This window comes from Rhinoderma darwinii, chromosome 1 (assembly GCF_050947455.1).
Source record: "Rhinoderma darwinii isolate aRhiDar2 chromosome 1, aRhiDar2.hap1, whole genome shotgun sequence".
Taxonomy (NCBI): domain Eukaryota; kingdom Metazoa; phylum Chordata; class Amphibia; order Anura; family Rhinodermatidae; genus Rhinoderma; species Rhinoderma darwinii.
The window spans coordinates 613,582,061-613,599,005 of record NC_134687.1 but is presented as its reverse complement, the minus strand read 5'-3'; the positions used below and the strand labels follow the sequence as shown (position 1 = coordinate 613,599,005).

The 16,945-nt window shown below is 39.0% G+C and overlaps 1 protein-coding gene across 3 annotated transcripts in view; it reads left to right on the top strand.

The window, feature by feature from the left end:
- DCC (DCC netrin 1 receptor) overlaps nucleotides 1–16,945 on the top strand; it is a 735,384-nt gene that overhangs the window by 398,173 nt on the left and 320,266 nt on the right. For all 3 annotated transcript variants that reach the window (XM_075841459.1, XM_075841451.1, XM_075841442.1), the window contains exons 4-5: nucleotides 277–427; nucleotides 5,498–5,634. In XM_075841459.1, the coding sequence (XP_075697574.1) occupies nucleotides 277–427; nucleotides 5,498–5,634 (288 nt within the window). The remainder of the gene's footprint in view (nucleotides 1–276; nucleotides 428–5,497; nucleotides 5,635–16,945) is intronic.

Below are 16,945 nucleotides of genomic sequence, written 5' to 3'. Positions count from 1 at the left end.
ATATTATATATATATATATATATCTTATCTATTTATGATTCGCTACTAATGCTGGCTGCAATAAGAGGCAGATTAAAAAAAGTTTTAAACTGAAAAAAAATGTGTTGAATTATGCAAGCACATCTTTCTAATGACACTGATTGAGAATACGAAGTGTTTCCCTATGTTTTACATTTTTGCACATACTGTGCTCTTTTCTTCAGTTCAAAAATGTCAAAGGAAAGTGAATTTTAACTAAACAAATGTAAGCAGCTGAATGTTCCTCTTTATTTTCAGAATCAGGGTTACATCGACAACAAATCTTCCTGCAAAGACCTTCAAACACTGTAGTCATTGAAGGACAGGATGCGGTTCTTGAATGCGCTGTGTCTGGATATCCTACAGCAACCGTGTTTTGGATGCGAGGAGAAGAAGTCATCCCAACAAGGCATGTAACATTATTTGGTGAAGAAATCTAGAAATGTGTAAATAAATCTTGTTCTACCGAAGATGCAGGCACTGTAGTCACCCGGTCACACACAAAGTCTTCTTCTTCCCTCTTTCAATTTTCCCTGGAAGTTAGCATATTATGAAAACTCCTTCCCCTCACAACCCTCTCGCTGTGCAGAGACAGACTAGATTGAGTCAATTTAATGTCTAGAGGATATTTTATAGCCTATAAGAGCTTTAAAGGTAACAACAGTGAGGGAGGAAGTAGCTAACTTCTCCTCCTAGAAATTGCTGGCAGTCTGAGACATGGGTAACATATATGGCAGATATGTTGCATATCGTGTGACACAGCCACAGGAAAGTTTCAAGGATGCACCCATTTTTTTTTTTGTTATTTTCTAGGGTCTCAGAGATTGTTAGCCAATGTAAACTAAATATAATGTATATGATTAACACTGCAAGGAGTCGTTCATCTATTTTTTATTACTATCCGCTACCATAACTTTCTCTTAAAGTCTATTATACTACAATGTTTGCAGGTAGTCTAACATTTTGAGTGCAATACTAATTAACTATGTCAAGAATACCGATCCACAAGATAGAGGAGGGAGTCATGTGACCAGCTAACTTCTGTCAGCTAGATACATATATACCTACAATGTAAAATCCAACAAATGCCACAATTTATGTATATTCATACCCATGAGTTTGTCTTTTTGTGTATTTATCTAAGATTTACATTGATCTTATTGTACCTCTTTATTCCGCTAATTTGTGTCGGGGTTGAACTTCTGATCCTCCTACTGGGTAATTGCCCTGGGGTCCACAGTATGAAGTGGTTCCTACCACCATATTCTTTTATCAAACAGTGCATAAAGTTTCAAGAAAGTGGGTACAAAATTTTAATTAGATGGCATCTTATGCCAAAACAACTTCACAAATATAACCCCTCACTTAACCCTACATGCTGGATGAGCGGACGCGAACCGGGTACAAATTTCCATTTACGGTGTTCCTGCTCTATAATTGGTACCTATTGTACCAATGACTCCATATACTCCAGACTCCAGAGATTTGTCTCTTACACACAAATGACTGCTACTTTGATATTTACTAGCATCTTCCAGAATTTTTAGCTCTACTTATTGGAAGTCTAGAGCACTCTAACGATTAAAATTCCTTTTCATGTTACCAATACACCATAACTATGTAAAATCATCCGGTTGACAGCATATAACCTGTATATCAATTCTCTATACATTAACATGACAGCCCTCCTTTTTTCTTTCCCTTTCCTCTTTTTTCCACATTTTCTTATATGTTTTACCGTACTTACTTTTTCACTTTTCCATTGTAGAAGGTTCAATTGCTCTTATAAATTGTTTCTGTCACTTGAGTATGTGCTGATTGAATCATATTATCTGTACAATATTTCCTGATATCTGATGGTGACTGAAATATTGTAAACTTAGATTTTTATGCGTCTAAGTGTGATGGAACATTTATTGTTGATGTTACGGTATACCTTTTTGAAATGTAATTATAATAATTTTGAAAGAAATAAATCCCCTTTTTATATAACCTAGTAGGAAATCCTGAACCAATAAAGGGGGGTCCTCTGTTCAGGATCCTCATGTCTTGGCCTGAGTAGAGAGTGGTTACAAAGAGCGTCTCTCTCGGGAGGACCCGTCCTGTCCTGCCTTACACAGAAAACACATTGATATGAATGGACACTGTGTAATGCTTAATTTCTCCTGTGGTGGCGCTGCAGAGAAATTGATCCCTTACTGCCAAGTTTCCCCACAGATTACAGCTGATCGCTGGGTGAATCTGCAGGAGGACACTCTGTTATCAAATTATTGTCAAGGGAACCTTCTAACAAGTAGGGTTTGTCCAAAGTGGACAATTGTAGTAGTATATGGGCACTGTTATTTGTATACTGTTTGGCATTATTATGTAGGCATTATATTGCCGCATAATGTAGGCACTATGCTTGTATTTTTATTTGGCACTGATTGGTGGTTTCAAAGTAAGGCACAATAATTTGGGAAATATTATGATTGTAGTTTGAACTATTTCTTATTTTCATCCATCCCAAAAATGGAGGGGTCTCTCATGCATAATTTGTCCAGGGGCCTCCACCAATCTTAATCCGTCTCTGAGTCTTCTTTAAAATCGGCGGAAGAGGAGTTCTTCTCATCTCTGCAGATAAGCTCAAGAATGCCAAAGCTGTATGCATGGGGCAGGGAGTGTGCTTAGCCTTCAACTTAGGCAGTCAGGGGTAAACAAAGAGTGTCCTGGGCCCCCCGAGCATTAAAGGTCATAAGCCTATTACCAACCACTATAACCATGCTACATTTTGTTTAAGTTATTAAATTACATTTGGGGAACACTTATTAGTTGCATTATTCTTGTGTGCCCAACACATAAACATTAAGCAATGTTCGTAGTGATGAATGAGCCCTGAGCTTTATTTGTCAATGGACCCTTGTAAAATGCCCTAATGTCCGAATGGTCAGTCCGCCGCTACAGGCTCACATGTAAGTCTGGATGAACCCTCCTAATCTCAGAAACAGGGGACCGGAAAGAAAGGCTTAGAGTGAGGTGCGTCAGTCCAGGGGTTGTCTGGTCTAAAAAAATCACTTTCAAATACCCTTCTAGTGCCTTCTAAGTTAATAGAGGGTAGTCTCTAATTCGAGATTTTCAGCAATCAGCTGGAGTAGGGAGCGGCTCCAAAGAGTATCTTTTGCTCTGCATGACCTATCACATATTAAACGCACAGCTAATTATGTGCATCATGTAATACTTCATTTTCACTGTGGGAGTGCTGCAGGGGAATTTAACACTTGCTGCTGAATTCTTCTACAGAAACCCTGCAGCGAGACACCATTCTTTTAGGGGACTCCTCTAAAAAAAAGGAATTGTAATAAGCGGAGATCCCCCTTAAAAAAAAATCTACATTTATTTATATATAACTTTCTTTTTTCTTTATTTTCTTTTGCAAAGTCAACTCCACGTATTTCATTAATATAAATATCTCACTATAGCTGCATTTCATTTATACTTTCTGCTTCATATTGGAAGAATTGCATTAAATACGTCACATTTTATTGCATTGTATAATCCTGCTTTCTAATTTTTCTTTTATGAAGTCTCAAAACGGCTGTATGTTATTTTTTAATCATTACAAATACAAAGAATATGCAGCTTTCAGATGTGATGACAACATAGTGGATAGTGCAAGAGATAACATGTAACACCTGCAAGTCGAGATATCATTAATTCTGATTGTGCGGGATTGTTCCATTGGAAAAAACTATTGTATTTCTCAAGATGCATCATACACTTCACTGACTATAGAGTGGGAAATTACAGGACTGTGAGGCAAAAGGGCTTGAAAACCCGGCACAGAATGATGAAGAATGAAATAAATGCAATCATACACAATACGTGTGTGTTATTTAAACACACAAATAACTGGGTAGAGTAAATACCCTGCTAACATTTTTGTTCATCCTTTTGGAGTATAATTTACTCGAAAATAACTTTTTGGGCGTTATGGCTGACTCCAGAATCTTAAGTTTTAAAAGCGAAAAACACCAATGTCATGAGTCTACAGCATTGGTCTCCCTGAGCGAATTTTCCACAATTCGTCTCGCGTCCGATTCGATCCAATTGACCCTTCGATTCGGTCCAAATTATTTTGCTGTAAACTTGAAAGTGTCCCAATTGCCTTAGAACTCGCGTCTAAATCTCTGATGTCTTCTAGAACTATATCCAAGTTAAATCCAAGCCCTTTCAGACTCTTTGCTGTCAAGACTGCCTGTAATGGGAAAGTGACAACAACATATATAGGTAGAGGGAGGCATAACTGCAGTGCATTTTGGGAAGGCTGTCTGCAAGGCAATATGGGGAAGAACACCTAAGGTCAGGTGATCCTTTTTCTAATCTAATCCTAATTTTCTATTCATCGATGGCCACCATTTTCCCATTATTTGTGTGATATGAACCCCAAATGTTTCGGAATAGGCCAGATCCGAAACGTTTAGGAAATTCGGACCAAATTGTATTTGTATAGAATCTATTCACTCATTTCTATTAACAAATACCCTGTAACATCTGGACCCATCTTAGAGGTTTAATTGAGGAGGAAGGTCCCGGCTGGGCAGTACCTAAATATATCTTATTACAATGTCTGCTAAAAAATCAGCAGAGCTCACAGGTTGGAACAAAAGCATTTAGAAAAGACTGGTAAGGGACCAATATAGAATATTTATTATCTACCATGTGGGGCCCTTTTTGAATCATATTTTGCCCCTACATTTAGCAGGTACATTGGGAAACCACCCAGCCAACATGCTAAACGTGTCCAAAGGGGTCCACTAGCCTAACAGAGGCCAGGCCTCTTTTGAGCTGTTATGCATCAGTATACCTTTTTATCTTTTAAGTATGAAATAGCGTAGTAGACTACAAAAGTCTTTACCAATGTATATAGCCAAATTTGTCTGGGAAGAGCAAATGTGAACCTCAAAAGTTGAACGGCAAGAGCAAAAGCCATAACAGGGCCCACATCTACCTTCTTACAAAAAGACTGTATTTTGGCCCCCTCAGGCACCAGGGCCTTGGAGTGATGGCTTCCTGTGTTTCCAGAATAGTTGCACATCTTTGCTACTGTGTACCATCAAATCCAATAAGAACAGGTATGACTGAGATGCGTCAATTCTTCTATAACCCTCTAGAAACCTCCTGGAGACCATATGAATGATGTATCTCCAAAACTTCCTATATTCTCTTTGAGCCTTTATGCTTTCCAATATTGCATTCACCATCTTGTTGTTGGCCATCGTCTTCCTCAAAGAAGCTTACTATATCGGCAAACTCAACTCTGCTACCATACATCTGTAACTGTCCTCTCTAATAAGATGAGTGGAAGCATTCAGCAAATCTAATACTTCTATTTCATGAGGTCATATATATCAATATACTAAATCTTATATCTTATGTAGTGTGACCTTTACTTACCTCCACTCTCGCCAGCTCCTTATCTTATTTCCTTAATATATTTTAGGACAAGAAAATATTCTCTACTTGGAAGCAGCAATTTGCTGATTACTAACGTGACGGATGATGATACGGGCACATACTCTTGTCTGGTTACTTACAAAAGCGAGAACAGCAGTGCGTCAGCAGAGCTCAGCGTCATGGGTAGGTGGCTTGGTATTAACATCCATTGTGCAGCTTCTGAAATAAGTCTTAGGATTATTACTTAAAGGCTATTTTATGTTTTCTCTTGACACAAGGTTACCATACAAGCATAATATTAAGGATTCATTTCGTTTTTACTTGTTAAAGGTTAACTAAACTTTTGAAAAAACTTTCGAGATGTCAGAAGTTTTGATCGGTGGGGTCCGAGCACTGAGACCTCCACCAATGGCTAAAACGATGCGGCAGAAGCACTTGGGTGAGTGATGTGCCACTTAGTTTCTGATCAACTTTCCTCAGAAAGCCAAGTGAGCGGTGTACGGAGACTTTGTATCGAGCCCGTACACCACTTCGAGCAAAGGCAATCAGAAACGAAGCAGCACAGTGCTCACCCAAACGCTTCTTCCGCTTTGTTTTAGTGATCGGTGAGGGTCCCAGTGCTCGGACCTCCACCGATCAAAACTTCTAACATTTCACTATGACATGTTAAAAGTTTCTTAAAAGTTTAGTTACCCTTTAAGGTTGAATATTGCACAATTTTGTATGAACTCCATTGTGATTAGGTTCCCCTGCAGTTAAAGTTTTTAATGTGCGACTCAACTATTATAGCTACGTTTTTATTTTACACAATGCTTTTTCTCGTTAAAAAATAGAATTATGTTTATGGCTAGGGTACGTATTAATAACTTTATTAGACATTTTGTTTTATAAATATTCCACTGCTTTTTTGGAGAGAGATCATATGACTTCACACTAACAGGAAGAGCTGCTTTTCCATCCCACCCCATATCATTGAAATTGTTGCCATTAGTATAATTTTATTGGGACATCATGGTAAGAGCAAGATCTATCACCTAGTACAACTTTATAGGGTATGAACACTTTTGCTACCAATGTTTTGCATCTAAAATAAAAATGTAAAATTGTTTTATTCTCAAATTTCCTACTGTTTTGTGTATACAGCCCCAATGCAGACTTATGTGTCTCCATGGTTACAGACTACAAACAAACCCTGTAAAGTCTGATCCTGCAGTTATGTGTTAACCCCTTTTACACTGTGTTTTAGCTACATGGTTGACCATGTATCTCCTGGCACAAATATCAAACATACCCATAGACTCTTGTTATACCGTAGAAAGCCAAAAGTGTATACTTTTAGCCTCCATTGGGCAGTATACGTCAGGCATACTGTTGCTTTTTTTTGCTCGCTAGAATAGTGTAAGTGACAACTTTATTCTATCCAGAGGCATCTAGTAAAAACGTATACCATGCGGTATACTGATTTTTTAATATGGGAGCCAAAGGGTGATAGATGCCACTATATGGCATACTACACATTCTTTTCCATCGTATGCTCAATGGATACACCATGAGCTTTTCAATAGATTTTCCGTTAAAGAAATTCCATAATAGTGACATCCGTTACCCATAGGCTATAATGGCATCCGTTTAACGGATACGTAATTAAAAGGGGTCATGAAAGTTCATGACACATCTGTTAAACTGATACCATTATAGCCTATGGGTGATGGACACCATTATTAGGCCTCCATCTCTGCCTCTGTTTAACAGACACATCGGGAGCTTTTTTCTATACGTCAAACGAACACCATTAAACGCAGTGTGAAAGAACCTGTCTCGATTTTTTGCTAAAGTATAGATAGTGGAGAAGGGGGCTATTTAGAAGGAGTAATATGTGACTGCAGGATCAGATTACACATTGAGTTTGTAGCCTGTATCCAGGTCTGCATAGGAGCTATAGACACAAAATGCCCAGACTTTACATAGGATAGGCCATCAATGTATTTTCAGTGCTGGTTCTATCCCTGGTTCCGTCACAAGAAAAACAAAGGAGTAGCCGTGTACAGTACTGCAGCCCCCTCATTCCAGTATCCCAATGAAGCGCCATCCATACACATGTGGATGTGTGTGGTACTGCAGCTCAGATCTTTTGTGAGAAGCGAATGGGGCTGAGCCTCCATATTAGACAGACCCTCAATGTAAATTTTCAGAAAACTCCTTTAAGCTTTTCTTAAGATATGAAACTGCTGTGACCTTCCCTGCTGTAAATCGACATACTATTTCTATTCTTTGGATATAAGTCACATTTCTAGGAGCCGCGTACATAATTTTAAACAATACATTAAAACATCTTGATCATTTACCTCTAACAATTACATAAGACGACTATTTCAGACTAAACCGCCGCGTGCTTCAGAAATTCTATTGTCATCGAGACACAGCGAAACATGGAAACCACGACCAGACAAAAGACAATAAATTCAAAGGAACAAATTTCCCATCAACAAAAATATACAAAAATGGTGTTTAAAAAAACCTGAAAAAATATATTTGTTCCCGTCCTTTGTTCTCGAATACAATTTGAAATCAGGAAAGAATCCATCTTACTCTATAATTTAAAAGTAAAATATATAATTCTGTAACTTTTCCTTACATCTTCTTTTTTTAGAAAAGACAAAAAACTCTACATTCTACCCATTTCTTTTAATTGTTCCTATCCAACCGTCTACACCTAAAAGGGAGCACGTAGAGCCTGCGTGACTGGGTGACTAATGCTATACATGGCTGCAGTTACTCGGTGTCTGTATTTTATTGCTTATTTCAGTACACAATGTTCTGAGCTAGTTTGCTGTTAGCTATATTCTATCCTCATAATGGGGGACATTCATTAGGTTAAGCTCAGTGTGTAACATCAGTGGATAAAGTTACGTTTCTTAGTCTAGCATCCACTTATACCGGAAGCCATAGAGCTGTGATGGTCGTCTGAGAAATCAAAATGAACACTTATGGTTCCTATTGACCTATAATTGGGTTAGTCGGGGTTCCGTCAGTTTAATACCAAGTATAGAGCTACATTTTGCACTATTCTTGCTGTCGAAAGGGACGAAAACTTCGATGTAGCTCTCACTACAGATGTAAACAGAGTCTAATGTAGAACTAAAGTGCTCAATACTGTTTATTGGCTTCATTCTTCATTGACCTCAATATGAGTAAGATGAGACTTTTTTTCAGGACTTTGTTAACGATGACCTATATTTCGGATATAATATCAATATCAGATCGGCGGGGGTCTGCACCCAGCACCCCCACTGATCAGGTGATTGAAGAAGCCGGATCTCCGGTAAGCCCTGCAGCCTCTTTATTACTTAGCAGGTACAGCACCGTGCATCCGGTAGTGGCTGTCCCTGGTACTACAGATATTTGCAGCTCAGTCCCAATTGAATGGAATGCAGTACCAAGCTCAGCCACTACTGAATGTACAGAGCTATGCTTGTAAGCAATGAAGAGATCCCATTTCTCTTCTGATCGATGATCGGCTGAGTCAGACACCAACGGATATGATATTGATGACTTATCCTAAGGATAGGTAATCAACAGCAAAGTCTTGAAAAACCATTTAAGCTACTGCAGTCCTTTACTTTCCCCCTGCTGATGTCAGCCACAGTAGGAGAAAAAGCGAGGCTCATGCACACAGTCATGTTATGAAGCCTGCTATGGGGCCATGCTGTACCTCCATGTGCCTCCTCCTTTACATGGAGTGATAAAGGATTTTTCTCATAATTTCATGAGTATCCACAAGAAAAAATTGTGTCATGCTCCAATATTACAGAGACTGGTCCACAGAAGCATTGATTCTCAGGTAGAATATGGTAAATCACCGGGGCGGTATACTGCAGAACATGGAGCCTCCACGTGTCTGGAATATTTACTAAAGGGACTCAATGTATGCACACAGACTAGATATTATAATACTGCCCCCTATGGGTAGGAATATCAGATCGACATTGATCTCTAATGTTATTGTTTGGATTTTGTCTCTCTATGTCTTTTGCAAAACCAAATAGAGAAGAGATTATTTTCCATCATCTGCACATTATCCGCCATATGACAGACAAAGATGGCGAGGGCCTCATATTCTCCCGCTCGTCACCGGCTACAGTCAGCATAAAAGCAGTCATTTTATTTGTCCCATTAAAAGAGCTTATGTTTGATGAAGGAATGTAAGCTCCGACTCCATCTTATAAATTGGAAAGATAAGTGGACCTGTGGGGGGAATAAGACTACCATTATATCAAACATGCCAGCGTCCATTAGCATGGCATTGACTGTAATAATACTGAATCACGGGGAAGGCTATATTACCCCATAAATGGTTGGTAATGATGCAGGTATTAGTGAGAAGCGCTCGGTGATTCTGTTCTCCCAGCTGTTTGGATAGGAAATGCATGATTGAGCATCCACTCAGTAGCGGTGAGTTATGAAAATGTATCAACATAGCAGAGCAGAGGAGACCTGCGGGGTCCGGGAGCTGGAGGTCAGATCAATGAGTGTCTGCCGATGCAGCAAGGTGAAATTACGCTCTAGGGAACAAGGACCATAAAATGGGCATTTTCCTGGAAATGTAATTTATGCATTTTTAAAGATAATCGTAGACGTTGCTGAATGTTTTAAAAGCGTTTTTTTTACTGTAATTGCAAATCTAGAATATTAGGTGGTAGTGGAAAAAAAAGCAGAAAAATAATAATAAATAATATATGTATATATATATATATATATATGTGTATATATATATATTATATATATTTGTAGATAGTACAGACACACAGACACATATATAGATTCACACAGATTTACATATGCCAGGCACATACAGTACGACTTACCCGCTGAACACATGCAACATATACACCAATCACGCATAGGATACACACTGCATATACAGCACTCACACATTAGTCTAATGCTACACATTTGTCACTCACATGCTAGATATGTAGACACACACATAGCGATATTACACATGCCACACAGGTACCACTAACCACTGGACACATGCCTCATATGAAACAATCACACATAGGACACATGCTGCATGTACAGCACTCACACATTCGTTTCATGATACAAATGTGTCACTCACAAACTAGACACATACACCTACACACATACCGTAAACACATATACACATGCCACACACTGAGAGAAAGCCACACCCCCAATGCATGTAAGCCACGCCCCCAGACACGGTGTCCCTCCCCAGTCACACCTAGCTACTGCTGCAAGCCTATTGGGGCAGGAGGGAGTGGGTATAGAGGTTGCAGTAAAACCCAGGCCCAGGTGCAGGAATGGGACCCAAAGGACCCTTTGCCACATACGAAGACACCTGTATTAAAAATGGCACATCATTATTGGGGCCCTGTTACAGATTTTGCATTGGAGCAAAGGGGCAAAAATGGCTCCCCACTCCCCTTGGGGGCATTGTCCAGCTGCACTTGTTGTATAGGCATTATGCCCAACCCTGACACACACATACAGGCACATATACAGAGAATGGGCCGTACTAGATGACTGTAGAGGCAGTCGAACTTGTTCTGATACATTAAGGGTATGTTCACACGCTAGACTAAAAACGTCTGAAAATACGGAGCTGTTTTCAAGGGAAAACAGCTCCTGATTTTCAGACGTTTTTTAAGTCACTCGCGATTTTCGCAGCGTTGTTCACGGACGTTTTTGAGCTTTTTTCAATCAAGTCTATGAAAAAAAGCTCCAAAAACGTCCCAAGAAGTGTCCTGCACTTCTTTTTCGCAGCATGTTTTTTTTTTACGCACAGAACAGAATGCCGTTTTTCCCATTGATTTGAATGGGCAGATGTTTGGAGGCGTTCTGCTTCCATTTTTTCGTTCGTTTTTCGGGCGTTTACGGCCCGAAAAACTTCTGAAAATAGGCCTTGTGAACATACCCTTAGAGTCGTTCTACATGAGGACAATCAGCAATGGGCTCACAGGGGGTATTTTTGTACCTTCTTCTGGATAAACACTGCATGAAATAAGATTGACTAGATGATCTATCTGTTGAACCTCTCACCAAAGATGGAGGACAGAGCTGGTTTTCCATAAATTACTCTGTGTTATGGCATTTTTTACATTTTTACAGTAAATCTTTGAGTAATAAGCAGCTTCTATAAGATAAGAATTCCATCAACTTTTTGTAAAGTAAGTGATGTAACAGATGTTTTCAGCGTTTTATCCCCAGGTAGTAAATCCGTTTAACTCTGTCCTAAATTGTTAATAATTTAGGTTCCTACAGAGAAATCTGTGCCAGTTACTTAATCCAAGAAACAAACGGCTGTTGTCATTGTCTTACAAGTCTTTTATCTTCCTTACTATGTGCAATCTACATGACCTTCATGATGAAATGTCTTATGGCCAATACAGTAAGACATTTCACCTGTGGGGGCGCAGTAGGGAAATTGAACACTTGCTGCCGTGTTCCCCACAGATTACAGCTGAAGTTTTGGGGTTCTAGCAGTTTATCGCAAGGAGACCCCTCTAACGAAAAGGCTTTATCCAAAGAGGACAACCCCTTTAAAGGGGACTTGTCACTTTTCCTGACGTATCTGTTTTAGTGAAAAATTGTATTGCCCATAAAATAACAATTATGAAGCATCTTTTCTAAGAACTGTGCATTGTGCCGTTCCTCTGTTATTCCTCCTCCAAATTTATTAATAAATTGACAACTGAGAGTTATCAGTTGGGGGTGGGTTCCTACACAATCTAAAACTGTCCAATCAGTGCTCACGGTCTTAGACTGAATAGGGAAACAACCCTTTGGCAAGTGGAATGATAACACCCAGGTGTCTATCTATTTAGACATTTATTGGGGGAATAACAGAGGAACGACCCAACGCTTAATTCTAAGAAAAGATGCTCTAGAATTCTTATCTGATAGGAAATATAAGTTTTTACTAAAAACACACGTCAGGAGAGGTGACAGTCCTCTTTAAGTACAATTTGCTATTAAACACCCTGTGGGCAATTTATTAAGGCTGTTGTTTCATACGCCAGTCTCAATAGAAACAAAGTTGGCGTAAGATGTGACACATTTATTAAGAGACAAACGCTTCTTAATAAATGTGTTGCATCTTTCGGCCGGGCAAGTGCACCACAATTGTGGCGCCACAACCGTGGCCATGCGCTATTCATTCCCTCCCATTGGCCATTGGATAAAAAAACCTCATACTCATCTCATTGCTCCTCTTCTCCTCTTTGGGTCCCCTCAGCATGCCACGCAGGTCATAGGAGGTCCTGACGCCGAGCACTGATGATGTTGAATTCTGCAGCACATACAATGTCCTGATGCTGCCCAGCGTCATTATGTTGTATGAGCGACCCGGAGGGGAGAAGAGGAGTAGAGAGGTGAGCATAATTTTTTTAACATTTATTCTTATTATTTTTATTTAACTGTCCAATATGGTGGCGGGGAGTAGCCTGGTGGTGGGGAGGCAAAGTACAATGCCTAGCACGGGCCTTTGCTTTGCTATGCCCCATAGAGTAAAATCTGTGCCAGCTAGAAGCTATATAATTTACCCAGATTTCTGGCATAAATTATAATGAATTTGTCAGACTGCTGTGGCCCCGCCCCTTTTCTAAATCCAAGCCCTTCTTTCTACAAAAGTGGTAAAGGCGGTGTAAAAAGCTCAATGGACATTTTTGCGAGTTTCTACACCAGAAAAGCGGTGTAGAGAGGTTGATAAATTACCCTCTCCTGCACATAGTAGTTCATCTCAAAATTCCAATAACATTGTAATTTCACTTTTGGCCACCGGGTGCATAGTCACTTTCTTCTTACAATGCATTTACTCTACAGTATAATTTGTAGGCTACACTCATGAAGGACATATATACACACATCGTATAATACATTTTGTAACAAAATATTATGAACTATGTATAGCATAAAAGGTAGGTTATAACTGAAGCTATACAATTCTTGTCTTCAATTCCTCGGTACTTTTACTATATTCTATTTATCTGGAGCTTTCTGAAGTCCTATATTTAAAAAGATACCTAATTTTCATATTATTATAAAGATATAAGTGGACAGAAGCTTGTAAAGCTCAGAATAAAATAAGATTTCTGCAACTGGGAGGTTGGCGAGCTCATTGGATAGACCCTTAGGCATGATTTAATTATAAATTGAAATAAAATGCTTCACAGAAAGGCCTTGCTGTGCCTACAAAGAACATAAAAGGGAATCAGGGACGGAGACATAATTGTATTGGCACTAGCTACATATTTAGAACTGACACTATTAAGTGTCTTTAGACAATATAGATGTAAATGAACGAAGTGGTGATTGATGTTCTATGCAACTTTTGGAAATAGCTAATACTGATACAAAGGAAATAGTGGATTATTACAATTATTAGGAGTAAAAGAAGAAGCATGGCTGATTTGATAGAAAAAGAGGCCGTGGGCAACAAGTAAAGCAGGCCCTCATGATTAGATAGATAGATAGATAGATAGATAGATAGATAGATAGATAGATAGATAGATAGATAGATAGATAGATAGATAGATAGATAGATAGATAGATAGATAGATATGAGATAGATAGATAGATAGATAGATAGATAGATAGATAGATAGATAGATAGATAGATAGATAGATAGATAGATAGATAGATAGATAGATAGATATGAGATAAATAGATAGATATGAGATAGATAGATAGATATGAGATAGATAGATAGATAGATAGATAGATATGAGATAGATAGATAGATATGAGATAAATAGATAGATAGATAGATAGATAGACAGATAGATAGATAGATAGATAGATAGATAGATAGATAGATAGATAGATAGATAGATAGATAGATAGATAGATAGATAGATAGATAGATAGATAGATAGATAGATAGATAGATAGATAGACAGATAGATGGTAGATATGAGATACATAGATAGATAATTTATATAGCGCCAACATATTCCGCAGCACTTTTTACAATTTACACAACAGGTGTGAGGACGCTGATCACAAGAGCTTACAATCTATGAGATAGATGATAGATAGATGATAGATAAGCTCGCTGAGCTACGCTGCTTCTGTTACTGCCGTCCACTTCTATGGGAGTTACGGAAATAGCGTAGCTCAGCGAGCTTTGCTTTTTTGTAACTCCCGACCATCTAATCAGGAAGTGGCTGGAAAGCAGCAGGAGCCGAGAAAGGCAGAACGGGGTTTAGGGGGGCCTCGTTCTAGAGACAGGTGCGGGTCCCAGCGGTGGGACCCGCATCTATCAGATGTTTATGGCATATGTTGTGGATATTCTAAAAATGTCCAAGATGGGCAAACCCCTTTCAAGTTTTCACTCACTGTGTGGTCACCACGCTGCGTTGGCCTCCTCAAGCACTGTATGGGGTGCCATACCCACTTCACCACCACAAAAACACTTATTTTATTATTGGTTTACTACTTTGGTTATATTATTTTGCTGTATAAAGTAAGTTTACTTATACTAGTGTATTTGTTATTACAATTGCATGTATCTATTTAAAAATATTTTTAAAAAAAAACTTTTCTGTCATCACTTCCTCGGTTCAGCACTATTGCATTCCTTTAGGTGAAGTATCGCAAGTTAGTCCTGCTTGATAAGTAAAAATGAGCAAGATAAAGTCATTATAAGTTAGTTACATGACTGCTTTGTGTTATACTCAGTTGTTCAATATGAAAATTATTTGCATTATTTATGTTTGTTACTTGTGTTCTAAACTAGTAATAAAATGTGCAATATAGATTTGTATAGTTGTATGTGGGTGTGGTTAGGTTATGGGGGGCTCAGGCACATTCTTTCAAAGGGCCCTCCGCCGCCTGTGTCCATAGATAGATAGATAGATAGATAGATAGATAGATAGATAGATAGATAGATAGATAGATAGATAGATAGATAGATAGATAGATAGATAGATAGATAGATAGATAGATAGATAGATAGATATGAGATAGATAGATAGATAGATAGATAGATAGATAGATAGATAGATAGATAGATAGATAGATAGATAGATAGATAGCACACAAGAAAATGGTGACAGCACACTGCGATCACTAATGCCACCTAAACCACTAAATATAAATAAATATGCATTGCTGCTGAATCTACCTACAATAGTGAGGTTCTTAGCGCACATTTTGATCAAATTGTGCGAGCCCACCTGCCATGACAAGGAGACCTCTTTAAGGTGGGAACCTACGCTGCACATACACCCAGACCTGGGACTAAACTTACATATACCTGGGGATGGTAGGATCCAGCATTAAACGAATTAAAATCACTCAGGGCAGAATGGGAGGAGTGCAATATCAATAAATGGTGGTACTCACTAACCCCACATATATGCAATGCATAAGAGACACAAAAGTTTGATCAGAACATTCCAGAAAAATTAAACAAAACGTGTATGCAGGTGCAAGAACGCCTGTGACTGCAAATTTATACAGCACACAAGAAAATGGTGACAGCACACTGCAAACACTAATGCCACCTAAGCCACTAAATATAAATAAATATGCATTACTGCTAAATCTACTTACAATAGGGAGGTTCTTAGCGCACATTTTGATCCACTTGTGTGAACCCACCTGCCACGACAAGGCGACCTCTTTGAGGTGGGTCCCTACACTGAACATACACCCAGAACTGGGACTAAGCCTACATATATATGGGGATGGTAGCAAAAAGCATTAACCTCTTCACGTGCTGCGCCGCAACTGTACGTCCTTCAGAGGGCTTGCTTCCCGCACCAGGACGTACAGTTGCGGAGCGGTTCCCGGCGCACACTGTCCTAACGGACGGTGTCCGGGAACCTAGAGGTCAGCTGTCCCCGACAGCTGACACTCCAGTCTTGTCGGTCAGCGGACCATCGCCGCTTATTTTGGCAATTAACCCCATAAATGCGGCCCCCGATTGCGATCGCCGCATTTAAGGGGTTTGAAGCACATCGGCAGCCCCCACAAAGTCATTGAGCGCTGCCATGGGTCCAATCAGCAGTTTATTACCACATATGGGGTATTTCCGTAATCAGGGGAAAATGCTTTACAAATATTGTGTTTCCTTTTTTCCTTTATTCCTTGTAAAAATTAAACATTTCTATGCTTTTTCTGAAAAAAAAGTAGATTTTCATTTTCACGGCCTAATTCCACTAAATTCTGCAAAAAACCTGTGTGGTCAAAATGCTAACTAAAGCCCTAGATAAATTCCTTGAGAGGTGTAGTGAAAAATGTGAAAAATGGGTCTTTTTATTAGCCCTCGTGCAACGTTTCGGCCTGCCAAACTGAGCCATTTTCAAGCATGCTTGAAAAAGGCTCTGTTTGGAGGGCCGAAACGTTGCACGAAAGCTAATAAAAAGCCCAATTTTTTCTCTTTTGAATTGGAGTGCGGTCTACTTTTGGAAAGATAGATAGATAGATAGATAGATAGATAGATAGATAGATAGATAGATAGAT